The 26,301-nt window shown below is 48.3% G+C and overlaps 4 protein-coding genes and 1 long non-coding RNA gene across 8 annotated transcripts in view; 3 read left to right on the top strand and 2 right to left on the bottom strand.

The window, feature by feature from the left end:
* Nucleotides 1-4,343, top strand: part of LOC126579761 (la-related protein Larp4B) — a 41,335-nt gene extending 36,992 nt beyond the window's left edge. For all 4 annotated transcript variants that reach the window (XM_050243333.1, XM_050243332.1, XM_050243331.1 and 1 more), the window contains 3 exons: nt 2,249-2,331; nt 2,423-2,559; nt 2,666-4,343. In XM_050243333.1, coding sequence (XP_050099290.1) covers nt 2,249-2,331; nt 2,423-2,559; nt 2,666-2,938 — 493 coding nt within the window. In that variant the 3' untranslated portion in view covers nt 2,939-4,343. The remainder of the gene's footprint in view (nt 1-2,248; nt 2,332-2,422; nt 2,560-2,665) is intronic.
* A 7,883-nt stretch (nt 4,344-12,226) lies between these two features.
* Nucleotides 12,227-15,318, top strand: LOC126579715 (uncharacterized). Its single transcript, XM_050243263.1, has 4 exons — nt 12,227-12,235; nt 14,403-14,629; nt 14,726-14,908; nt 15,000-15,318. The coding sequence occupies exons 1-4, from the start codon at nt 12,227-12,229 to the stop codon at nt 15,316-15,318; spliced, it is 738 nt and encodes a 245-aa protein (XP_050099220.1).
* Nucleotides 15,319-18,541: 3,223 nt separating this feature from the next.
* Nucleotides 18,542-20,594, bottom strand: LOC126579831 (BTB/POZ domain-containing protein KCTD5). The gene is made up of 2 exons (XM_050243468.1): nt 19,422-20,594; nt 18,542-19,336 (listed from the first exon to the last, which is right to left on the bottom strand). Exons 1-2 carry the CDS (start codon nt 19,635-19,637, stop codon nt 18,884-18,886), a joined length of 669 nt encoding a protein of 222 aa, XP_050099425.1. The 5' UTR covers nt 19,638-20,594; the 3' UTR covers nt 18,542-18,883.
* A 792-nt stretch (nt 20,595-21,386) lies between these two features.
* On the top strand, nt 21,387-22,438 carry LOC126579569 (uncharacterized). The gene is made up of 3 exons (XR_007608451.1): nt 21,387-21,465; nt 21,728-22,005; nt 22,336-22,438. It is a non-coding gene; the product is annotated as an uncharacterized LOC126579569 (long non-coding RNA).
* Nucleotides 22,012-25,861, bottom strand: LOC126579567 (transmembrane protein 181). The gene is made up of 5 exons (XM_050242974.1): nt 24,335-25,861; nt 23,967-24,244; nt 23,778-23,880; nt 22,524-22,748; nt 22,012-22,441 (listed from the first exon to the last, which is right to left on the bottom strand). The coding sequence occupies exons 1-5, from the start codon at nt 25,296-25,298 to the stop codon at nt 22,302-22,304; spliced, it is 1,710 nt and encodes a 569-aa protein (XP_050098931.1). The 5' UTR covers nt 25,299-25,861; the 3' UTR covers nt 22,012-22,301.
* Between the last annotated feature and the right edge of the window lie 440 nt (nt 25,862-26,301).

Here is a 26,301-nt window from a genome sequence, read left to right as displayed (position 1 = left end):
GACCGGGTGGGGTGTAGAGGATGCTAAAAATATGATCTGGCGTAAAAATGGTGCCACCAGGCGCACAGCAGGCCGCCCGGCGCGTAGTTTTTGCGCTTTTTCGCGCTCCCCACCAACACACCCGGGTAGTGCGGTCAAGCATTCGAGCGGTGACCCACTGGACACGCCAACCGAAACCAATTAGGTCAGGGAGGCAGGCACAAGAACACGATAAATGGATGCCAAATGGAGGCGCCTGGTGCTCCGTACTTTCAAGTGGCCCACATACTGGCAACAAGTGCTCCGTTTCAGTTCGCGGTGGCTATTAGGTTGTGCTGCTACTCGTGCTGGTTCTTGGTAAGATGCATCGGCACCCATATGGCTTCGGCCCTGGGGGGGGGGGGGGGTGCAACGCTAGTTTTCGCTTGCTGATGGAGGCGGATGGTGGCTCACGAAAAAAACAGTTCCCTCTCTCTCTTCTCTCCTCTTTATCTGTGCTTTTCTAAAGGTGCATGGTCACGATACCCATTCTTACATCCACGACATGACGTATTGGCTGTCATTTGGCGACTTTAGAAAATTTACCAGGTGTACAAGCTTAAAATGGCCCTTTTTTATTCGAAAAAACACGGTTTTTAAACAGTAAGCCGAAAAATATTTTTTTCGATGTATTTTCACAGTTTTCCTATCTTTTGGGCAATTTGTTGATACCATGCCAAAGCAATTCTTCATTTAGCGAGGCAAACCTCCCGTCATGCCATTTTCCGACAACTTTATACAAATCGAAGTGCTGCTCGGCCAGCGCGTGACCGATCGTCAAAAATATTGGTGATATTTGGAATAGCCCAGATCCAGTTGATCAGGGGGGGGGGGGGGTGGTATAGCCGCCCAGTTTATTGATTGTACGTAATTATAGACCATTTTTGATGAGTGCATGTCTTTGCTAATAATTCGGCCTTGTTTCACGCAAAGCACGTTATATTTTGATTAGTGACTGGCTTCCTTGACAGCTTTACAAGGCTACGACAGCTCATAACAGACGACACCAATGTGATCCAACCAAACGCACAGAATTGTTTTGCGTTCAAAGCGATTTGATCGTGCGGTAGAAAATGATGGTTGGCTGGGATCTATTAAAGATTTCCAATACCACATTGTCACCAGAGACCACTGCAAGAATTTCATGTGATTTGATCGTTGAGATTTCCAAATTAAAGAACAATAATGGCGCTCTTTTTCGCGAAAGCTCTTTTTCAGGCAGAAAACTAGACATGGTTACTCAAGAAAAAATATATGTTGTAGTCTAGTATAAATTATGAAGGGTACTGATTTACGTAAACAGGTGTCAAATAAACACAAAAAATAGTATGGCATGTCGATGAAAGCTCAATTTGGTCTGGTAAGCCCATTTATAAGAAAAGGGCCATTTTAAGCTTGTACATCTGGTATTTGAGACGAACCGATTGGAGCAACTTGGATTTGAAATTTGAAAAAAAAAACTCTTTCGTCTTAACTGTGCTCGGCCACGATAGTAAATTTGTTTCAACCTTCCTTTTTTTTAAGTTTTAAACGTAAAGTTACTACCGTGTCATCCCGCATGTCTAGATTGTCTGCTCGAAAAGTGACTTCACAATCTTACTCTGAATTGACAATCAAGTGAACAGAGAAAGAGAGAGAGAGAGTGTGTTGATAGTGTTCAAGGGGAAGGAAATATGCTAGTATGAGTGGCCAACCACCAGTGATCAAAGGGTGCGCTACGAGAGGAAACCAAACGTTCGTACGGTAATCAGGGGAAAAAGGGCGAAAGAAGAAAAGCGTGCGCGAGCGGTGATTTCGGCAAGCGGAGCAGCGATGGTGCACACGATGGCGGCAACACCGTCGCAATCGCACGGTGGTGCCCTCTACTACGTGGTCGAGGTGCCGCGCGAAGAGTACCTGAAGGAGTGTGCGGCCCAGGCGTCCGCCCTGGCCTACGCCGGTGGCTATCCCAATCCGGCCTATCAGGCCCAGTACCATGCCCACCATCAGCAGTTTCAGCAGCATGCGGCGACCATCAACAGCAACCACAACCACAACCACAACAACAACATCACCACCACCAGCACGACCAGTAACATGCTGGCACGCCTAAACAGGTGGCTGTAATTGTGGAATTGTCGCTCGTTTTTTTTTTTTGTTTTGTCTCGCTCACCGGCATACGGCATACCCTCGACTCGGTTACTAACTAATTCCTTCTTTCGTTTTCCACCCTCCCGCCATTTCCTTGCAGCACCGAATCAGGCTGGGACAATCCGTTCAGACCGGGCGGCGACCTCTCACGGGAGGCAGATGAAATAGTCAATCTCATCAAAGGTGCGTACCGTGGTGCATTTCGTGCGCGACGCGAAGACCGAACGAAACAGCCATCATAACACCCTTGTTTTTTTTTTCTTTGTTTAAACAGGAGGCAAACCAATCACTCCGACCGGGGAGCAGAGCCTAGTGAACGGAGGCACCAGCGCTACGGATGGAAGCTCGCACATCGACGCCGAAGCGAACGTACCCACAGCCGTGCTCGAGGGGTCCGTGACAAAGGCTGAGGTAGACCCCGTGCGCTCTCTCGCTCTCCCTCTCTCTCTCTCTCTCTCACTAACACTGCGTTCGTTTTGTGCATTTTTTCCCCCTTTCATTTCTTCTTTCTTTCTAGTCCGCTCAGCTGCAATCGACCCAACAGAATGGCACCAAGTCGCCCCACAAGGGTGCGACCACGGGCGTAGGTTCACCGGCGACCGCGAGGAATGGCGGCGCAGCGGAGGCAGCGACGGCAACGGCGACGGCAGTTGCCGACGGTAGCGGTCCCGGGGGGGCAATCGGTCAGACACCGATCAGCAACCAGGTGATACCTGGTCCGCAGTCTGCCTCGCACGTCGTCATCGACGAGAAGAAGAAAAAGAAGTGCACCTGTTGCGTTATACAATAAGTCCTGTGTGCGTGTGTCTGAATGTGAGTGTGTGTGCGCGTGTGCGGGTGTGTGTGTGTGTGTGTGTGGTCGATTGCGTGCATGGGAGATGAGGAGATGAGAAAGCGAAAGGGCCAAGGCGGCAGATGAAGGCGAGATGCGCCATTGTCGTCCTTCCGTCACTGTAGGGTGTGTGGGAAAGGTTGGGAAGGGGGAGGGAGGAGGAGAGGAAGGGCCGAGGAGGTAGGGAGAGAATGGAAAGGAAAAAAAAAATGGGAAAGAGATCCCTGCACTCTCGGCTATCCCTATGCCAGGCAAGCAATAGTAATAAGGTGACCGAGCAGCCTGCCCAAGCAGCCCCACTAACTGGCAGCAGTTTCTGTGTATGTGTGTCTGTCTGTGTGTGTGTGAGTGTGTGTGTCTGTGTGTTCCAGTGTCGTGCAGCTGGAGTGCATTGTTGATCCCCAAACATGTTCCAACTCTTTGACTCTCTAGAGTTTGGCGCAAAAATGGTGAATGGTCTATAGCCTTTTTTTTTTATTTTATATTTTTGACCCCACCTTTTTATACAAAACACAACTACACAGACAACACGTCAATCGTTCTCAACACAAACACACGCGCCTGGCAACTGGCGGGTTAGTCGCTGAGCTTGGGCAAGGATTTGTGCTTTAACCCCTGTCACCCCCCAAAAAAAGGGGTGGGCACAGAACCGGGCAAACGCATACTACTCTACTTTTGTAAGATGTCTCCTTTATCTATGGGTGCCCTCTCCCTCCCCAGTTATTGTTGCTCGCTCGCGCCATCGGTTTAGTGGCCGCGACCGGAGCCGGATATTTATTAACTTATATCATCCCGAAGAAGAAGAAAGAGAGAGAAAAAAAATAGTAGTGGTAGCGCGAGCGGAATAAGGGCTAGGGAAGGAGGCTGGGATGAGATAGTGAGAGTCCGAAGGAGGAGATAGTTGGATGCAATAAGGAGCAGAAGAAAGTTGGTGGACCCAAATATTATTTGTTTCTGTATAATCGTTTAGTTGTAAGTACTAAGTGCAGGGGTTGCAACTCCCGTTCGAAGGCTCGTCGTCTGTAATTCACACATACACACAAACACACCACACACACACACACATATACACACCACACACACGCACACACTCCTTCACGGAACACGGACAGATGGAAACAACGCGACTTGAGGGCGGATCATTTAACTGTCGCGCAGTTTTGTTACGTGTACATGTCCCGCCAGGAGAGAGAGAGAGAAAGAGAGATGGGCAAGCGCAAAATCCCTCCTCCTCCTCCTCATGCTCTCCCTCTCCCCCCCTTCCTCCCCGTTGGCCTTCGTCTGTTTAGTGCATTAAGGTATTGGCCAAATGAGAAAAGAAAAGAAAAGGACACAATAAACCAGACACACACAGGTAGAAAAACACCTACTGTCCTCTTTCGCGCATCCTCGCATAGCTCTGACAGTGGAGAGGATATCAAATTTTGCAACAAAGAAAAAAGTTTCTCCTCCCCCTGTAAGAAATTGACGTTTGGCCGGTGTTTTCGTGGAAAACCTAAGCCTGGAAATTAAAGTTACCTATTATTCAGCTTGTATCAATTTATTCTACTTTATTTTGGTTTTTTTTTTCCAGAAAAAAACCCACCAGTAAAAAAAAAGTTTTGTTAGAAACAAACGAGTAATGTCCAATTGTTAGGTCATTCTTAGGTGCTTAACTTACTGTTTTTGCGTACCTTGCTCGGTTTTTTCCAACGTAACTTTTTTATTTCTAGCGGTTCTTTTTGAGAAAAAAAGTAACCAAACCCAAATTAAAGAAGTGTTAATACTGAAGCGAATGATATGTGATTATAATATTTAAACTTAGGTTGTAGATGCGAAAACGTGAATTTCTTGCAGGCGGGGGGTGGGGTGGATAAATTTAGTTTTGCATACTTTACGTGCATATGAATACACGTATGTTTATTGGATGGCCATCCGAGCGATCCTGGGCGTTCCGTTGACCCCTAACGGACACTGGCACTGACTCACTCGCTCGTTTACTGTTTACTGGCCCTTCTCCCAGGAAAACTCCCATGTTATTTTCTCGACTCTACGCTCTCTATATTCTGTGTCCGTGGTGATGCTGGAGCCTAGCTCTTGCGATATCTGCTCCAAGCTTGTTGGTTCCAAGTTGGTATCTGTCTGCGCTTGCCTAAGCTTCCCGGCTCGTCTCCTCAATCTCCCAGCCCTCTCGCCCTATCCATCCCTATCCATTGGGGGAAAAAAACAAAACGCAATCTGACTGGATGTGGTTCCGCGCAGTGGCCAGGAGATCACTACTGGGTAGCAGAATGTAAGCAGCGATTGGACAGCCCCCAACAAAACACTACAACAACAACAAACAAACAAACAAACAAACAAACAAATTATTTATTAACTCTGGATCAAACTAGCAGAAAGAGAGAAGACGCGAAATAAATAAGCTCCTAGCAAAAACAGGATGCAAGATGCAGAAGTAGGCAGGGGAGGGAATAGTTACTATAAGAGATGAAGAAAAAAAACGATTTAGGGAAGAACCAGTAGTAACCAATATGGCCACCAGGCGACAGACGATTAACGTAGACTACGTGTTGAACTAAGAGAAAGAAAGAAGGAAAAAAAATGGGTAGAGAGAAAGAATGGAAAAGAGGGAGCGAGAGAGAGGGAAGGGTAGAGCGAACGAGCATTACATTTACAAACCAGGCAGGCAATGGGATGAGGGAGGGAAGGGAGGGAGCTGGCACGGGTCCGCGACCCGGTTCTCAGCGCTGGTGCGGCGGTGGTTGGATAATGGGTGGATGGTGCAGGGCTGCTGCGTTCGCTGTGTTGCCACAAATTGTTGTCTTGAAGGCACAGACCGTTTTCCCCACCACCACCACCAAGCAGATCAGCGCAGTTTCGGTGTCCTTAGTAACCGAACGAACGGTTCGCTTCGAAATCAGGCCAAGCTATTGTATCTCACCGCTGATTGGCGAGCGCCTCTACCGCACGCCGCCCGCCCCAGCAACAAAAACCATCATCATCGTCGGCGTCGTCGTCGTTGTCGTTCACTGGATGCTGAAAGCGACTAATAGTCGCCAGAATGGCCGCTTCATTCAGCCACATCGACGGCGATGATCGACGAGAACGATGAGCGCGGGGTCTGGGGACCTTTGGGACGTGAGGCACACCCTGTGCTTTTTAGAGGCAGTCATTAATAGTCTATTTTCTATGGAATCGTGCAGATAACTTTTGGTATGGCCCAAAGGAGAGGGAGCGAGAAAGAGAGGAAAGAGAGAGAAATAGAGAGAGAGAGAGGGAGGCGGAGTGTGTGGAATACTGACGAGCGAGATTGTGTGGCGTGTAGACGAGGACGACGACGAAGACGAGGAACAAAATCATGTTAACTATATGATCCCACTATAAAAAAAAAAGAAAGGTATTTAAATAAAGAGAAACAAACAACAAAGACACGGGCGGCTGAAACGATTTCCTTTTCCACGCAACTTACAATCCCTACCCGGCAATATTACAAATTGTGCTTTGTTGCTGCATCAGAAAAAAATTTGTTGCAAGGTTTGTGTCATCAATTGTGTCTTTAAAATACTGAGCTAATACTGAAATATAACGATCTATTGTGGTTTTGCGAACGTTCGTCAATTCTAATGAAATATCTCGAACCGATTTGAGCAAATGGCAATGAGGCATTGTTGCTTTCCATTCGAGTGGCTCAAAAGCTTAAAGCAATAATGTTACAATTTTAACGCATATTCCTTTCGTCAAATCCAAAACAGTAAGTCCTAAGTTGCTTTAGGGAACAGTATATCGATCACGACTATTATAAATTTGTGCATTGAATTTTGAAACACATAAAACCAATATTACCTTGTCATATTTGGCAAGTTTTAATGGATTTTTTTTACGGTACAGAGATCACCCTCGAAATACATGGTCTGTCGCAAAGTAAACAGGACTTTTTGCATAGGAAAATTTCTGGTGGCGCTATCTTAATGTGGCTATTTTTGTTTGAAAGCTGCATCTTTGAGGGACTTTCAGTCCAAATTTCATGGCATTTGGGCGTCTAGAAGCAAAGTCATTGAATTAAAATGACAGTATGTTTGGGTCGTCGGTACAAAAATGATAATGCAACAAAAAACCAATATCAAGTTTAGCTTTTAAACTCGGTAAAACGTTTACCTAATTGATGCAAAAAGTGTTTGGTGATGATTATCTATCCCGTGGCTGAGTTTATGAGTGGTCTACGCATTTTAAAACCGACCGTGAAGACATCAACGACGACCTTCATTTCAACCAAGCCAGAATCGTGATTATGCCTGGGAGCATCGAAAGCAGCGCGGGATTTTATCAAAATTAACGCAACAAGCGGGCCAAGCAATGGTTTGCTGTATATTATCTTGGTGTTATGAAGCGCTTAATGCATAGCATTTGTCGCATTCGGCAAGAATATCGTGAAATATCGTCGTCTGCCTCATTGCTCAACGCTCACCACTGGTTTTTGGACCAAAAACTGCATTTTATCGAACAATCCTTCCCCGTAATCTGATCTGGTTTCCTGTGGCTTTTAAGTATTCGGTAAACTTCATTTGCGGATGAAAGGAAAACGTTATGCTGACATTTTGACCATTCAGAAGGCTTGTACCGATCACCCAAACATACTGTCACTCTAGGCGCCATAACAAAAGTGTATGCACGCGCATACAAAGAACCGATGAGGGTTAAAAAACATGATTACGGCATATCACATCTTACTGATCGAGTAAAGTAAAACTAATGAAACCGTTAAGAAATATCACAACTTTTCGGAAAGTGTTTTCTAGTGTCCAGAAGGTTTGATATCTGCATCGTACTTTGCATTGAACTCGCCACCTCGCCAATGAGTCTTCCTTCGCTTTCTTTTTGAAAAATTGACGGACTATTTTTTTTGTCGAATTACAGTCACCATTTGAAAATAATAATGCCGTGATTGCTCGACCGTTGTTGAATAAAATAATTCCATTCCTTTCTCCCACGCGGTTTGGCACATACGGGAGCTCGGGACGAACTACTCATCGGTCCTTGTGGCAATAAATCATTCGTGACAGTGCGCAGCGTGAAATAAAGCTCACTTCGAGCCATTAGCCAACGGCCTGGACTGCCTCGCGATGATAATGGGATGGATCATCGCCTTCACACCTGACCTGGCGACAAAAAAAAAGAAGAGCGCGAGCACATGTTATGTGGCCCATAAATCGAGCAACAGCAAACAGACATACACCGGCAATGCCTCCAACGGTCCACCTGTCGTGTGTCGCACGGAAAACGAAACTAGCGGAAAGTGATCGCGCGTTGGCTAATGAATGAGAAGAAGTGGAAGAAGAAAAAAAAGTAAAGAGAGCGAGAAAAGCCTTTTAAGTGGGGAACAGATTTATGGGGTGCCTTTTTAGTCGCCGGTTCTCGATCTCGCAACAAGAACGCAAACACCCCAAACGCGCACACGTACACTATTCTAAACTGTGGATTTTTTTCCCGCCTGGAAGCAGCGCAGCTTCGTGAGCTTTGGCAGCTTTCTGCGCAGACATTCGAATAAAAGTTTCGTGGCCGAGGGGAGAAGGTGCGCCCTTTTGCGCGGTTCCGCCGGGCCCCTGGGGTTGGCCCGTTGCAGCTCAAATTCACGGCCACACGGTCGCCCGGTCCGGAGGAACCGGATCCGGCACGGAACGGAATGTCAAAACTGCATTGACCGTCTGCACGAGGTCGTGTAGCGCCCTTATCCGACCGACGAGCGAGACACTTGAACGCGCGGCACAGCACGCGTCATCTTCATCATCATCATCATCATCATCATCGGCAGCAGCAGCAGCATGCTCTCGTGTCGGATAACAAAAGGCTTCTATCGGGGTGGCCCTGAGCTGTCCGGTTCACCCTGTCTGCCGCCGGGCCGCCGGGCCGCGATCGATCGATCGATCGATTTATCGGCCATAAGCGGAGCGGAGCGGCGAGCGACCGCCAACACGCTCGCTGGGATTACGAAAACGCGGCTGGCGATGCTGGATAAGCGCTGTCACTGCGGGTCAGCGGTCAGGGTAGCCCTGGGCGCTTGTTCAGGGGCGAAGCTGCAGCACTGTACGTCCACCCACCCACCCACCCACCCACCAACGCGTTCGCCAAACTGCGCCAGCGTGCCTGGTGTGATGAAATCGAAAATTGGAAATCCATCCGGCCACCCCTGCCGCTCAGAAAAGAAAAAAAAGGTGGTGGCGGCAAAACAAGAATCATAAAAGGCGACGATAAGACCGAACCACAAATAAAATTAACAAAAACGAAAGGAAAAAAAAACAACAAACCTTAACAAAGCGCAGAGCGAGAAGAGAATGACGGTTCGCCCATCAACGAAATGGCTCATCTCGATGGGTGTTTTTTTTTTTTTTTGGCTAAATGTCACGCACGATCAAGTTTCATGCGCCCAGGTGGCGTGCTATCGATGCGGTCGCGTTTGGATGACGACGACGTTTAAGAGCTGCCCTGCTCTGCCCGTTCTCTGCCTAATCGCGAGCCAGCCAGCCAGCCAGCTTGACCTTCGCGGGCTTTTCCGGGCTTTTGCACGGGAATCGCACGGGAATGAGTGCCCCGGGGTGCCAGGTGTGCCGGAGCGCTTACTTTCGCTCCAAGCCCGGAGGAAGATCAGATCAGATCATCGTTCTGGACCATGCAGGCACATAAATTACCGGCGGGCAACAGGTTTTTGTCGTTCTTTTTTTTATTTGTTCACTTTTTTTTATATTCTTGCTTGCTTCTGTTGTACAACTCAAACACAAACACACACAGGCACACACCGGCCGGTGTACACAGCCGAAATTGGTTGGGCAAACAAAGTCAAAAGTTCTCTCGGGTTCAGCTACCTCGTGGTGCCCGGCCAGCAAACTCCCCCAAAAAAAAAACCCGTTCTCGCGAAGGGAAAGGACCGCGGGTGGTTAGTGAAAAAAGAACTAGAATCGTGCCACCCGCACCACACAGCGATCGAGCGATCGGAGCTCAGCTGTTTCGCTGGCCACGCTGCCAGCCTACCCGGGGTCCGTTTTTTTTCAGCAGCAAGATTGGTGGTTAGTGAAATGGATGGTGAAGAGAGTGAACTCCCGCTTGTGCCATCGGGAATCACCAATTAGGAGAATGATCCGGACCAAGAAGATGCCCGGTCACGCGCCTCTCTGCTGGTGGGTAGCTTCTTACCAGGTGTAACGCATATGAAACCGACTTTTTCGTTGTAAAGCTACATCTAGGCCACATGGAGCTGTTCATTAGGCATCCGTTTTTCTAATTTAACACTATAACAAATAGTTTCATAGCGATTAAAATAGCAAATTTCGTTCCTAAAAACTGCGATTCGCCGACATCGTTCGTTTTTTCCCTCTATCTCAAAAAATCGGCGGCCGAATCGCATCAAATTTTTATTGAGGGTTACGGTGGGTATGCTCTTACTGAAACACAGTGCAAAGTGCGGTTTAATTTTTTTTAAAGTAGTGATATAAATGAGAAAACCTCTAACCATTGAAAATGTTAAAAGTCATCAAATTGCATGTCTTATTGGCCAAAAAGGGTTATTAATGATCATTACAAGCAACAATTAATCAATTTCGATCGAGACTTGTGAAAAAAATCAACCAAAATATCAAAAAACGTAAAAATTGACTTATTTTTCTGGATGAAAATGCTCCGCCACCGCGCGGAATAACGGCCAAGGACACGTTCAAAGCCACAATTGGTAACAATTGCAACTTGCGGCTAACTCACCAGACTTGACTCAATCAAACGGACATTCATTTGCATCGCTGGGACCGGTAATGGCCGAGCAGCGCTTCCTTTTGTTCGAAAGTTTTGGAAAAATGAATAGGTTTTGCAAAAAATGGTACAGATTGGCGTTGTTTTAGGTTAGGCATCCAAAACTTGCCTAAAATATAATTGAAATGTGTAGCTAACGATTGCCATTGGCTTTGGAGAATATTTTTTTCTCCATTTTCCAAGAAAAAGCGTTTTTTTACGCAAATCAAAAAAGGCGAGTCCCGGAATGCGAGCCATGATCCGGACTTGATCCGGAAGTTCCGGACATCTCTGAACCGAATCTTTGGGCTTCTGACATCCAGGGGGAGGGGAAGGAGGGGGTCGTAAATCTTTCACCCCAACCCAACCCGCTGTGTCGCTTTTATTATTTAAAAAAAAAATCAAATTATGCCGCGAGAACAACACGATCACTGGAGGAGGGGGCGGAGGAGGAAGAGGCAACCTTCCCCTCTCCAAACTTCTCGTCTTCCTCCAGCAACAACAACAACAACAACAACAAAACCGGTGCTACAGTTCCGTGTTGCGGGGTTGCGCAAGCAACTAGGGGTGGGAAGGGGTGGAAGCGAAGTTCAAGTTCAGGCATCGCGTGGCCGGAATCGGCCGGACGGAGTTCACGTTCGTGAACCCTGCCAGGCTCTCAAATCTCCCTGCCCCACCCCTCCCCCCTGTCCCTTCACCCAGCAGCCAATGGCAAGCAATTTCGGTGACAATCGTGAAGCGCTTGCTCGCTCGCCGAGGAGGAAGCGAACACGCGGTCGCGGCATTATCGTTTAGCGATCTCGCAACACCTCCCCAGCGCGGGTAAAAGAGAGAAGAGCGGAGCGGCGGAGGAGAAGCGGAGGAGGTGCTCGAGCCGATGCTGAGGGCTGGCGCGCCCAAAAGGGTGCAGGTGTCCTACGCGTGAACTAGTCCATTATCGTTTTGATCCCTTCCCCCCCTCGCCCTTCCCACCTTCCAAAATGGCGGGCACCGCATCCAATTCCGGGCACGGGGACAAGGAAGTCCAAAGCCAAGCCAAGCCGGGGGCCAAGATTTGCAATCTCGCTCCTCCACCGCCGTCATCCAATCGGCGTGGCTCGTCTGCTCTTGCTCTTCTTCTTCGCCTTCGTCGTCGTCTTTTGGTTTCCTCGGTTTTTTTTTTTTTTGGGGAGTTCCTCTCGCTCTCGCCCGGTGCCGGGTGCGGCGATTCGCGCGCCTATAAAGTGCTTATCCGTCCGTTCGGTCTGGTTTAGTTTAATGCCGGAGCCGATCCTTGCCGCATCTGCCACAAAATCTGCCAAACACACACAAGCGCGCTCAAGCTCACCACGGGCCCCCCAAAAGAAACAAAAACGTTCAGTTCGGATTCGAAGAAAGTGTGCGCTCGTGTGAGTGCGGGTGTGGGTGTGCGGGGTGGGGGCGTAATTATTGGTAGTGTAGTGTAGTTTCAAAAAAACGGTTCCATAAAAAGGCACGAACAGCAACAGCAACAAGATGCAGCAAGTAAGTTTTCTCAAGAGCCAAGAAACCAACAACAGTCAACCAAAACCGATTAGAAAACACCACGTGGCCGTCCGTTGACGTCGTCGTCGAATTGGGCGTCGATGATGGCGAACCAGGCTGAAGGCAGCGCACACGCCAACGCCAACGCCCACGCCCCGTTTTGACGCACGCACGCGACGTCCAATTCCAATTGTGTGTGCCACACAAGGGGTGCGCACATGTTTGCGCTGAGCGCCGGAGCTAGGAGCGCCCTACATGGTCTGTCGCAAAGTAAACAGGACTTTTTGCATAGCGAAATTTCTGGTAGCGCTATCCTAATGTGGCTATTTTTGTTTGAAAGGTGCATCTTTGAGTGACTTTCAGTCCAAATTTCATGGCATTTGGATCACTAGAAGCAAAGTTATTGAATAAAAATGACAGTATGTTTGGGTCGTCGGTACAAAAATGATAATTCCACAAAAAATCAATATCAAGTTTAGCTTTTAAACTCGGTAAAACGTTTACCTAATGAATGCAAAAAGTATTTGCTAATGATTGTCTATCCCGTGCCTGAGTTTATGAGTGGTATACGCATTTTAAAACCGGCCGTCAAGATATCAACGACGACATTCATGTCAACCAAGGCAGGATCGTGATTACGCCGGGAGCATCGAAAGCAGCGCGGGATTTTATCAAAATTAACGCAACAAGCGGGCCAAGCAATGGTTTGCTGTATAGTATCTTGGTGTTATGAAGCACTTAATGCATAGCATTTGTCGCATTCGGCAAGAATATCGTGAAATATCGTCGTCTGCCTCATTGCTCAACGCTCACCACTGGTTTTTGGACCAAAAACTGCATTTTATCGAACAATCCGTCCCCGTAATCACCTGATCTGGTTTCTTGTGGCATTTAAGTATTCGGTCAACTAGATTTGCGAAGGAAAGGAAAACGTTATGCTGACATTTTGGTCCTTCAGAAGGCTTGTACCTACCACCCACAAACATACTATCACTTTATGCGCTATACCTTTGCTTCTAGAGGACCATATCGTATGAAATTTGGACTGAAAGTCCCTCAAAGATGCAGCTTTCAAACAAAAATAACTACATTAATATGGTGCCACCAGAATTTTTTTTATGTAAAAAGTCCTGTTTACTTTGCGACAGACCCTGTAGAACAAGCAGAGGGTGCTCCTGTTTGTTGGTTACGGCCGTCACGGGCCGTCACGGGCCGTGTTCCTCGCCCTCATCTTGTTTACTGGAATGGAGCGCGCGTCAGGTGTGCGCAGGAACCGCGATCGATCCGCCGGTGCCGAGCTTTGGATGCTTACTCGCGGTTGTGGAGAGGAAAAAAAAAAAGAAAAAGGCAGGCAGATTGGAGCACGAATTAGCCGTCCTTGGCGAGGGGCGCATCGGGCTTCCGAGAACAGCCGCGATCGAATTAGCCATCGCTTATCGCGCGACACGTCAAAAAGGAATGAAACGCTAGGCGGTAACGGGCAGCCCGAGCAGCCCGGCCAACAAACCACAACACAAAACCCACGAACGGCAAACTTTAGTGGCGAAGATAGCGTAGCGAGCGGGGGTAAATTTATAATAATCATAAAAAACCGAATGTTCACATCTCGCGCGCGCGTTCCAAACCAAAAAAAAAACGGCTCAAGATGGTGGCCCGATCAGGGGATCAGGGGGGGAGGGGGGGGGGGGGGTGGAATCAAACAGCACAGCGGCTGGTGCTGGCGGGGGAGGTGAGCGGGGGCGCATCATTAAAATTCGGTCGCTATGAGAACGCGACGAACGCGACGTTCCGAGCGAATCTTCGGATGGAGCGGATTTGCATAATGCTAAATAGTCACCCGGCCAGTCTTGGGGCGGCCAATCAAATCAAATCGACGCCCATTTGTGCGTTCGTGGTGCCCGATGGGGACCAGGGGGTTTTTGTGATGAGTGGCTTCAAATGTCTTCCTAATGATGATCACGAACCTGCCAGTCCTGGGAGGGAGTTCAGGGGGAGGGGGGGAGGCGAGGGTGAACCTGTTGGCATACCGGAGAAGAACCAGATGCTTCGTTCGGCTGATTGATGTCATCTCGATCTCGGTTAGGCGCTCAGGGATGGCGATTGAGCTGTCAAGCTGAAGCCGCACTGAAACTGCTCACTGATAACGCTCATCTACTACTACTCCTAGGTGGTACTGTGGTGTCTGGTGGTGCTGGCGGTGGTGGTGGTGGTGACGGAAGCTGCCCGCATCAAGATACCGGCCAAGAGCCGGAACGATGATCTGTTCTCGGAGGACGAGTTCACCTTTCCGGTCGAGGACACGAAGGATCCGACCAAGTTCACCGGCAACGTGATGAAGGCGTCCATCCTGATGGCGCAGGTCAGCAACCAGGGCAAGGGCAAGTTCAAATACGCGTAAGTGTCGCATACTGGCGAGGATTTTTTTTACCACCCCCCAGAAAATAAAAAAATAATATTAATAATAATAATAATAATCCCCCCCCCCCCCAGCGTCGAGACGGAGAATGGCATCGAGATCGAGCAAATCGGCAAGCTGCGCAACGACTCCAAGACGTTCGTCGTGATGGGCTCGTACACCTACACCGGGGCAAACGGCAAGCGGTACCGGGTGCGCTACACGGCCGACGAGTTCGGTTACCATCCGATCACCGAGCTGGACCTGGAGATACCGGAGTGAGTCCGGGCCAGTGTGCCGGGTGCCCGTTAACCGACAAACCCCCGTGAAGCCTGAACGACCCGCTCTCTTCTCTCTTTCTTCCTGCAGCTTAAACCAAGCACCACCACCAACCCAGCGCACCTTCGCCCCATTCACAACCCGCTCGACCACACCACGAACGACGACGACGACGACGACCACCACCACCACGACGACGCCAGCACCGCCCGAGTTCGATGGTTACCACTACGATCGACCGGACAACTCCTACCTACCGCCCAGCAACGAGTATCTACCACCGCAGGAACCCGACATCGACTATCTGCCACCGAAGGACGATGGTGGTGGTGCCCGCAGCCAGTATCAGGAGCCGGTCGACGAGTTTCTGCCACCGAGGTACGATCTGCGGACGGGCGATCGCTTCTAAGGATGTGTCCCCTAAGGGGGGAGGTGGGAGGGGTGAGGAAGTCGCCATATACTGTACCTGTGTGCTGTACACGATTGTTTAGCCGCGTATAGGTTAATAAACCGGGGGTGTTTTTTTTTTTCATCCAACCGTTCACCAGTGGTTCCAGCATTTTCTCATACAACTTTAATCATCTGTATTTTCTTAAACGGTAGATCATTTTTTTTCGATCGATTTCGTAACAGTAGTTTTTTATATGACATTTTGTAGTTTTCAATTTAAAAAAAAACGAGCTTTTTTACGAGCTTCGATCGCTTTATCCCACTTTTTTTTTGGGGGGGATTGTTGCTTTAAACTGAATCAAACTACTGAAATTAAACAGTTTATCAGAAACTAGACAGTTTACAGGTTCGTTTAGTTTCATTAATGGTATGACCAAACGAAAAAGTCCAGCGGGTGATCCAGATCTGGTGAACTGGGAGGCGGTTCTTTCTTCGCTATAAAAATGGTTTCCGAAGAAACTACTAAACCGATTGATTTGAAATTTTTAACCTATAATTTGTACACTTTTTGAAAGTTAGTTCCGTCAAGATTGCATGAAAATTGTTGATACTTTTTTTTGAACAATTTTTTAAAAATCGTGTTTTTACGCAAAATGACAAAAAGCATCACTTTTCGAACTTCAAAATTTTGCCAAAAATCGAAAAATAGATAATTCTACAAAAACTCAACGACACTACCTAGATAAACTCTACAGTCTTTCAAGCGAGTATCGATTTGTACTTTTCTGATGACCCATCACACAGCTACGATGGGTAGTGTTTCAGGTGCGAATCAAAAGACTTGCGACTAAAGACTAAGCGACGAACCCGGTTTGATCATTGTGATCACTTTTCCAACTTCAAAAATGTGTCAAAAATCGTAAAATCGGAAATTCACCAAAAACTCGACGGGACTACCTGGATAAACTTATAACCTTTCAAACGAGTATCGAGTTGTATTTTTCTGATGACTCATCACGTAGCTACGATATGCACCGTGAAAAGTAGCTTTTCGAAGACGCACCATCAGAGAATTGATGCCGTGGATGGAGTTTCGAATGAATCTTCCCCAAAATAGCACTAATCATTTTTGAAAAGTTGTATCAAACTACAACTGCAATTAAAAACAATGCAATTAAAAACGAGAATAAAAATAAAAACGAGTGGTTACGTCATAAAAAAACGTCAAAGATTATCCTTTTTGTTCGGCAGAAATGACCGAAATTGGCGATATTTTGAGACGTCACCATTCAACTTTATTTTTTTTTTCGAATAAATGGCAAATTATTCTACTTCTTTTGAAGAATATTTGGTAGTGTTTTGAGCAACATTCTTTGAAAAATTTATCCGTGGCATCAAATTTTTGGTAGGCATGTCGTCGAAAAGTATCAACAATTTTTGTGAAATCTCGACGAGGCTACATGGCAAAAAGTGTACAAATTATGTGTAAAATATTTCAAATCGATCGGTTCAGTAGTTTTTACGGTACGATGGGCACCGACTTTGAAAACGTTGGTTTTGCGGAAAACGCTCTTCAAAGTAGCGTGCTGCATGGAGTCTTCTATGAAACGCGAATTTTCAAAAATCTGTATCTTTTTCTGTTTTTCTTCGATTGATCTAAAAAAATTACACAATGTTTTTGAAAGGATCTGTTTTCAGGGAAAAATGTTAAAAATATTGTGTCACGCAAAAAAATTAAATAACGAAGCTTCCCCCTCAAGTAAACACTACAATTTGACAAGAAAATGTTGAACATTGATATACGTGCAGTAAACATGACCTAAAATCGTCCAGAATTGTTCGCCCTTTTTCTGTATGAGATTATGTTGGACACGGTGTACGGTGCTCGTCCTCGTCGTCGTCGTCGGAAAAAAAAAGAAACCGAAACTGCTACCAGAAACGTGTTACTTATCTTTATTTTTCTCTATATATCTCATGCTCCAAACATCGCGAGAGCGCACATGCGCGCGCCTGTATGTGTAAGTCTGTATGTGTGTTTGTTTTTTTTTGTTTTTTTTTTGTCTTGGTGCTGTGCGGTCTGTTTGTCTTCTTTTTTGCAGGCCCCCGATCGACGATGCCGGATGGTGTCGGATGTACCGGAGTGTCCTCCCCAGCGCTCTCCCCATGAATCCTCCACGTGGGCAGGGGGGAAGGAGGTGTTAGAGGGGAGAAGGAAAATAGCGAGTCGATGCGGATCGCTAAATTCCGCGCCAAATACGCGGCCCGTCCTACCATTTTCCTGCACTCTGTTCCTTCCCACCACCACCACCACCACCGCGGCGTGTTGTGTGTTGCATTTCCGTCCCCATCGCCCACCATCGCTCCCCTACCCGGGCACTTCCATTGTAGAAAAATTTCGCAAACGCAAAAAAAACGACAAGAAACGAAAGGAAGCGGTGACGACGGTCTCGGTGCAGTGTTCTGAATGGTAAGATGCGGAGTTGTGGGTCGAGGACGAAGTGTGTGACCATCGTCGTCATCGTCGAAGAGTATTGCTTCCATTGTCGTTCCGCGGCCAACTGTGTGTGCGTGGTTTGTCCTGCACCAACCGTGGGGGACAGAGATGGTCTCACAGATGAGTGGTGGGGATGGGGGACGGGTTGCCGATCGCCGTATTTACAAGATTTGTTCGTGACGCCGCAATGCAGCTGCTCCGGTGTTGATCAGTCGGGGGGGGGGGGGGGGGAAAGTGATTCCTTTCCGGCCAGTTTCCACTTCCAGCCTTCCGGAGGAGTTTCGTTTCCCAAACGTTGGTTGCCCCTGGCCCCTGGCCCCCCGGTGTGCTTCGCTTTCTTGTCTTGTTGTCTAGCTTAAAGCGATTTAAGAGGTGAACGCACATAAATTGCGCGCTTCCTCGGCCGCTCTGTGTGCTGTTCTGTTCTTGCCATCAACAGTAGTTATTTCCCCGCCCCTCGCCCCATTTTGCCCCTAAACAACCGATTGCTTGCTACCACGTGTTAAGTCATTTCGCTAGTGGTTAAAACCATTTTTCTCCCCCCCCCCCCCCCCATTTTGCTCTCTCTCTATTTCTGTTTTGCAATTTTTGTTGGTCTTATGCGAGCCACCAGGCTCTGCGTCTTTTTTTTTCTTTTTTTACGTCTTCGTCCATCTGGTGGGGCAATTCCCAGGCATTCCCAAGGGATTACAATCTTCTCTGCGTGTTCCACGATTGATCGCTTTCCTTAACCAACACACCAACGCTTGCTTGCTTGCGTTCTCTGTCTTTTTCTTTTTTTTGTTTCTGCTGCTACTAAAGTCCCGATCGCTTCGAGACCTCCGCCGTTTCTGTCTTCGTGTTGTGCGCTTCTTTCTCCTTCCGCCCCGTTCACAACTACCCGATATTTGTTTGTGCGTCTATAGATCGATGAATCGACGAATGATGCAATTTTTGAAGAGCTCGGAACCGCTGCGCTAGTAATTGAATTGTTTGTGCGCGAACTAGCGAACCAAAAAAAAAACACACAAACATTCCTATCGATCGATGGGGAGGGTCAGTGCGTAAACGCCGCCGCAACAAAAAAAAAACAACCCTACGTCCTCTCCGCTTACATACGTGAGCCCTTCTGCTGTAGCACCTTGGCGCGATCGTTCGATTCGACCTCGCGCCCGATCAGCGTGTTGGCGCACTCCTTCGACACGACGCACAGAAACTCGGCATTCTCCTCCGCACCGTAGTTGTACTGGGTGCCGATGTTGATCAGCTGCTCGAACCGCCACCCGTCCGACATGGTCGACACCATCTGCGTCAGCTCGTTCTCCTGGCACTGCAGCACCCGGTAGACGCGCTTCTTATCCGCCGCCGGGCACTGCTGTTCGCGCCGCGCAATGTTGTCCTTCAGCAGCCCGATCAGGTGTGTGACGTTGTAGAACTCGGCCTCCTCCAGGACACCCTCCTCCGACAGACCGTCGTCGAGGACGAGCTTACCGTGGCGCAGGTAGTTGAGGACGGGCGCAAAGTACCGTGGATCCCGGTCGATCAGATAAGCACCGGTTTCGTCCTGGCCCGTGAGAAAAAAAATGGCCGCCAGATAGTGTGTGTGAGAGAGAGAGAGAATCAGGGGGTGAAATGGAAGGACATCTTACCCGGTCCGAGATGAGATCACTGTCCTCCTGGATGAGGCGCGACAGGAACGAGTTGGGATCGCGCGATAGGGTGGTTTTGGTGGTCAGGAAGCAGGTCCCGCCAACGTTCAGCTTCACCCACTGGTCCTTGCCCTGTACCTGCCCGAACGTACCACCACCGCCGGTGGGCGCACCGGACGGGCAACCGTTCAGCGGGTTCAGATTCACCGTTGCCATCCTCCTGCCACTGCCTCTGCCTCTGGTGCTGCGTATGCCCAAAAACCACGGACCTTCGGAGGACTCTACTGACTCTCAGACAACAGGCGCTCAGCACCGGTGCGGTTCGGTATGTGTTGTTGCTTTTTTTTCCTTTTTTTTGCAGTGCACTGCCTCTTCTAACAAACAAAACGACACCGGTGATGCATCGACGGATGCTAACCGGGCATAGGATCACAGAGAACACCGACAGAGAGAGAGAGAGATTCTAAATCTGAAGCCGTTTGAATGATGGTGTTTGGTTGGTTGACTGGCTGGCTGGCTGGCTGGCTGGTGTTTATTGGAGCATAGCGTGGCACTGATGATGATGATGATGATGATGGACAGTCAATGGGGATCTGCACCGCAGCATGTCGATGTCCACTCTCCTTTCTGCTGATGCACTGCTTTCCGTGGCACAACAAAGCCAGCTCCAGCTCCCACTGGCCACCACTGGGAGGAGTGTGCGTACGTGTGCGGTTTGCCGTGAGTGACCCAAGGCGTCGTCCACTGTTCCTCGGTGTGTCGCGTCAAACTTTGCTCCTTTTGCTCGCCACCAATCCGTACCGTGTATCATCCGGCACGGTCTCGGACCTGCCAGGTTTTCTTGTAAGTCTCACGCCCCCCTCCCCCTTCCAACTCCGTTTGGGTGCTGCGCCGTGGCTGCTGCTGCTGCTGCACGTTCGTTTGCCACAATAAAACTCTTGTGCCTAATGCAAGTCTCTCTGTCGGGTGTGCGGTAAACTAGACCACGAACAAAAAAAAAAAGGGCTTGCAAGTTTTATGCGAAGAATTGCCAAAACCCGATAGGCACCAAATACAGGGCGCACACTCACGCACTCACGCACGCACGCACGCACGCATGCACGCACGATTCTGTGCGTCGGTTGTCGCTCGCGGTACAAACTTTTTGGGGACAGCGCGGTGTTGCTGCTGCTGGTTCTGGGGCAGGAGCAGGTTGCGGGAGGCTGCGTAACACAGACAAAAACGCTGGCTCGGGCGTAACGTTTTGCCGGAAAGTCACCCACTATGCCTGCGCCACACTGGATGCGCTCGTTTGCGTTCGCTCGGCCCGTTACACCTTTTTTTCATCAATCTCATCCATTGATCAATATATTTATTATTGATGTTTTTTTTTGCATTATGAAAAAGGTTTTTTTTAGCTAACTAACCAAACCACTAAGGTTAGTTAAAAAGCAAATAGTTGATTAAATTAATTATTTTAAAAATGGATAAAAATTAAATTTCTACATCTCTATTAAATTGCACAATTTCAGGGGTTAAATATTTTAATTATCGGGAAGGCGGATGAGGTAAACGGGATGTATTTGATACGTACTACCTTCTTTTTCTGCCCCTTATCCCCCCTCAAGATATTTTTAAGTTTCTGGCACATTTAACGGATTATTTAGCTAGTTACATTTTTATTACAAACCCCTAAAACTTTCCAATTTAATAGAGATGTAGATAGTAATTTTTTCCCGGTTAAGTGGAAAGCAAAATTTTAACCGTAAATAAAAAAATAAATAAATCAAATTCCGCCAGGCGGAATGTCTGGGCTGGCCCGCAACCGAGCCAAAAAGCTGCGCATTGCGGAGTAAGCGTATATTCACCAGTGTGCCAGCATCCGTTCGAATCTGTGCTTTACAACCGCCAAAAGGTGCGCGCACAGAACTGTTAATATGCTAGTGCGTTCGCGCTGTGTCCTTTACCTCACACGCGTTTTGGCCACAAAACCAGTTGTCACACCACCACCACTTCGATCATTGCGGCGCGTGTCCTGGTTGACAAGGATATTCTTTCGGAGAAGGTGAGAGATGTATTTATTAGTTCGAATGTAGGCGCCGTTTCCACCACTCGCACTCGGGTAAGGACATGCGGGGCGACCGCAGGCGAAAAGCGGAATGTGTCGGTGTGTTGGTGCTACACGCAGTTCTGCCAAATCCTGATTTCCATAATGCTGCTTTTGAAGCAACAACGCGCAAGCGGCAGAATGTGTTGTGATCATGCGTTAAATAATTATCATTACAAAAAAAAACGTTAGTTTTGCTCTAAATTGGCATCAGTTTTAGGGCTCATCAGAGCTTTTGGAGCCGGGAGCATCGCAGTTACAGCACTCGTCAACGAGGAAACGCGCCGGTAAGGAATTGAAATTTCCGTTCCAAGATCACAGCAGATCGTTCCAGTTGTTTATTTTTAGCAAAAATCATCAAGCAAGAGGAAAATGGTCAGAGGAGCGAAGCTATCCTTGTTAACCGGATTGTTAGAGTGGCCTGGTTACCATTTATAAGGACACTTGAGCACCCCTCGAAGCGGCTGGAAGCAATATTGGAAAACCTTTTTTCTGATGGTAAAATTTACTGGTTTTTATTGTGTGTTTTTGTTTTGCCGATAAATGCACCTGCAGGTATAATCACGCTTATCACCCCACCTCCCCTTTTTCGGATTCTCTAATGCTCCACACTCCCGCCCAGTGCGAAGAAGGACCGGTAGAGAGAGAGAGCAGTGAGCGTTAGTGTGGAACCTTAAGTAATAATACAACCACCTAGTTGCTAGCAGAACGATTTTCACTATTAAACCAACTGTCTCCGCGACTGGGATGTGCTTGCAACGGACACGAACGACCAGAAAGGTGAGACCAGATATCTAATCACTGTCGTAATCGTTTCCCTTTCGGCAGGCAGCATTCAGCGGTCTTCGGCTTTCCTCGTCCGAACCGTACATCACCTCCTCGTCCGAGTCGTTGATCATCGAGAAGGTCGGGTTGTCCTTGGCAATCACGGGCTCTGTAAAGGGGCCGATGAAGAAAAAACAACCGATCAATAATGCATTGTGCTGGCGATCGTCAATGGAAGACATAATACATACCGTGCACCGCTGGCCCGCTTGGTGAATAAACGTATGCCATCGCGTAGAGATAAAAGTTGAGCAATCCGTAGAAGCACATAAACTGGGCCGAACTCTTGTAGCTGGTGTACAGCTGCGCAATGAAGTTGTCCTTCAGCGTATCGAAACCGAAATGCTGCAGCGTAACGATCAGCGTGAACGACACCACGATCAGCATCAGCAGCGTCAGGAACTTGAGCCGCATATCTGCAGCAAGCAGGTGGGAAACGAGAATGAGAGACCTGATTTTTGGGGATGATCACTGGCCCAGTACAGGGTGTACCATAAAAGAAAATGAGACAATCCTTTATCGAAGTTTAAAGCCATTTTTGTAGGTTTTCTACTGTTTTAAAATATCTAAATTGGCTCAATATTTCATTGTTTATCCAAAACAAACAAAACTAGGGGATTTGTCAGCTTGCTTTCTCAATTAATTTCTCCAAGCGGTTACAAATTCGAGAACACCCTTGATAACATTAGGTGTCCAATTTAGAAGACCACGGTTTGGTGATAAACGATTTCAGCGAGCCAGCTGTATGGTGTGACGATTCACAGGTCTTAGGCCGAACAAACGCCCATATTGATTAGCCCAACCAATTTCATTTAGGACCGCTTGGAGGGCATAAATCTTTCGGCCAAAAATTCATGTTCTCTTTCAACCATGTTTGAGAGTCCGTTTAGACGCATGGCAGGGGCCTCCATCTTGCTGAAGCTCAACATTTTCTGGAGTGTCAAAGTTTACTTTAATCGATGGTAAAACGTGATCCTTCAAAAAATTAATATACACATTTTAATATGGGATTTTATGAAAACTGGTGGCTTTTTCAAACCATTAGAGACAACTGCTCCAAACATCATTATTCCAGCGGGGATCTCGAAAAAGGACCTTGAACTTTATGTTCTCTGGAATATTCTTAAACCCCTAAAGGGCAATATGAGCCTATTCGTGCAGGAATTCCATGCGTGAAAAGAGAGAACACGACAAACTTGTTTTTTTTTTCACGCGAAGCAAAATGGACACTGTTGCCTTTGAGTTCATTTTTCAGATCAGACAACTTTTGCACGAGTACTTTTTATACATCATTGGATAGATATGAGTGTCACAAACACACCAATACCCCCATAATGCCATACTGGTGTTGGAAAAAAAACCAAAAACTCCAAAACAGAGCAACGAAAGCATTCTCATTTTTTTATGGTACACCCTGTAGGCCCCCCCCGCCCCGCCCCCCTTACCAAAGTACGGCATCGAGCGTAGCTCGGAGTACGCTTTCAGCATCAGCAAGCCCAGATACAGTAGATACATGGCGCCGGCGATCGAAACGAATACCTTTAGACCCTGTTTGGGGGGGGGGGGGGAAGAAAAGGAAAAAAAAGAAAAGACAATCGAGAGAGAGAGACATTTCGCTGGCGGCTGGCACCTACATTGTAATTATCGTAATCGTCGAAATGGCTGTACGTTGGATCGTTCAGCTCGTCAAACTTTTCCCAGATCCCGAGCACGATCGCACCGAGCCAGATCGGCAGAATGACGAGCAGCTTCGGAACGTAGAACGTCAGCAGTTTGCGCTCGTTCTGCCGCAATCCATGGTAAACGCACAGCCAGAACATGAGAATCGCGCACAGAAAGGTGGTTTGCATGAGCGCATCGGTCATGCCCGGGAACCAGCTGTTTGCCATGAAGATCAGCGGAAAGATGGGATCTGTGGGCATCCGGGGGAGAAAAAAAGAAACACAAAAAAGCTATAGAGTTACGCAAAGCTGAAATGGCGGCCGAAGAGGGCTGGGCTTACTGTTGAACAGCAGCAACAGTGGCAACAGTATCGAGAGCCACTTCTGCTCGATCGACCAGTCCGCCAGCGGGTACCGGCGGAGCGTGTGGGCGAACCAGCACGTCACGATAAAGGTAAACAGGACGAAGATGAACCGAAACCATATCTCGATCTGGGTGAAGGCCGGATTGTACGACTTGAGGTAGAACTGCACCGAGCGGATGGTGTAGCGCTGGTGGAATGCCTCCAGCCCGTAAAAGCGCACGGTCAGGATGTAGTGGGCGTAATCGAGAAAGCCGATGTGCAGGATGGTAAACTCGTCGCACTCCTGCTCGCTGCACGTGAGATGGCGCGTACGGTTCTGCAACTGCAGCGCGGCACCCCCACTCCCGGCACCCCGGATCGGCATCGGTTTATGGTCCGCCGACAGTCCCTCGATCCGCACGTTGATGTGGAACTTTTTGTCAAACATTTCATCGTCGGTGTTGTCGGTCGTCAGCTTCGCTATGATCCAGAGCTGCTGCGAGTAGGTCGTCATCAGTGGGGTGTGCATCACGAACGGACCGCGCGCCAGCAGATAGCCAGCAGGCGGCGGTGCGTCACCGGCAGGCGGTGTGCCAGCTGCTCCTGCTGCTGCTGCCGCACTTTCGCTAGCGTTCGGTAGGAGCGTACTGCCGTCCATCCGCGTCATGACGGTGATGGGGGGGCCGGCGAGCCCGATGAAAATGGCCAGCCCGAAGCAGGCAAAGAACGCCAGAAAGACGGTCGCAAACTCGCGCTTGTTCATCGAGTAGAGGCGCATGTGGACGGACCGTTCACACCGGTCGTGGTGGTAGGCCGGGGCAATGTATTTGTTGAACTCGCTGAACAGATCGCTAAACTGGGCCAAGCTCTGCCGGAAGCGTACGCACAGGCCGCCCGGTGTGACGTACGAGTAGCTGATCTTGGACGCGTCTTCCGGTAACTTGGACGCAGATGATGCCATCGCAGCGCGGCTGTGTTTTCTAGTCCGTAAAAAATAAAATACAGCGGATTTGCGGCGGTGCCCAGTTGGTGCTTAATTGTGTGCAGAGTTTATGCGTGTGTGCTGGAGTGCATTCCAGCTGTTTGTTGATTGATGGGTTGGGTACGCTCCCCCCCGTTTTCCCCCTTCCGCCTTGTCAGTCAGTCGATTAGCACAAACACTCACACCACATACGCACAACGCAGCAACGCATTGTTTCGTAACAGATCGGGCAGATGCCCACTCGCTTCAAACACCTTCACCGTGGTACAGGGATCGGTTTCCGCGCGTCGAATGAGCACCGAGTATCTCCGGGTGTGTGTGCGTGTGCCGACGGTACAAAAAACACTAGACGCAGCTAGAAACACTTTCTGTTTGTGTTTCGCGATGTGTTGGCCGGGCAAGCAAAACGGGCCACCCTTTGCTGTGACTCGTCCTGCGGTGAACTGGAAAACTCCGGAAAATCCGGCTGTGGACGAGCGGTTGTGCAGGCGCATGCGCACGGCTGGCCAGTGTATCTCGCGCGCCTGCAACAACGATAACAGCAACAATCGAACCATGGCTACACCCATGGGGACACCCGTAGCGTGCGTTATCACGTGCATGAATGGCAGCGAACCGTGGTGTACGTCAAAAGCTCTTATAATATACCACGTTTAGAAGAGTAGTTTATTTTTTCTTTTGTAGCGTTTATCTTGTCTTCGGATGCATGGATTGGGCGAAAAAAAAAAGAAAAAAAGAAGGAGGAAAGAACAACATACGGAAGGGGTAGTGGAGTTGGGGCTGGGGAAGAAGGGCAGGAAAATTCAAACACCACCAATCAACGGCGACACCGGTTTAGATATTAACTTATTTTGGTAAGTTTGTTTCTCATCTTTATTGTCTGACTTGGTACTCTTCAGCGTATTTTCTGCTAATTGCTAACGAATAGCATAGAAAAAATTCTCTGGTCGTTTGGGTTTTCCACTGTGTTTTGTTTTTCCCT

Source organism: Anopheles aquasalis, chromosome Y, assembly GCF_943734665.1.
Source record: "Anopheles aquasalis chromosome Y, idAnoAquaMG_Q_19, whole genome shotgun sequence".
NCBI classification, from domain to species: domain Eukaryota; kingdom Metazoa; phylum Arthropoda; class Insecta; order Diptera; family Culicidae; genus Anopheles; species Anopheles aquasalis.
This window is presented reverse-complemented; position numbering and strand designations above follow the sequence as displayed.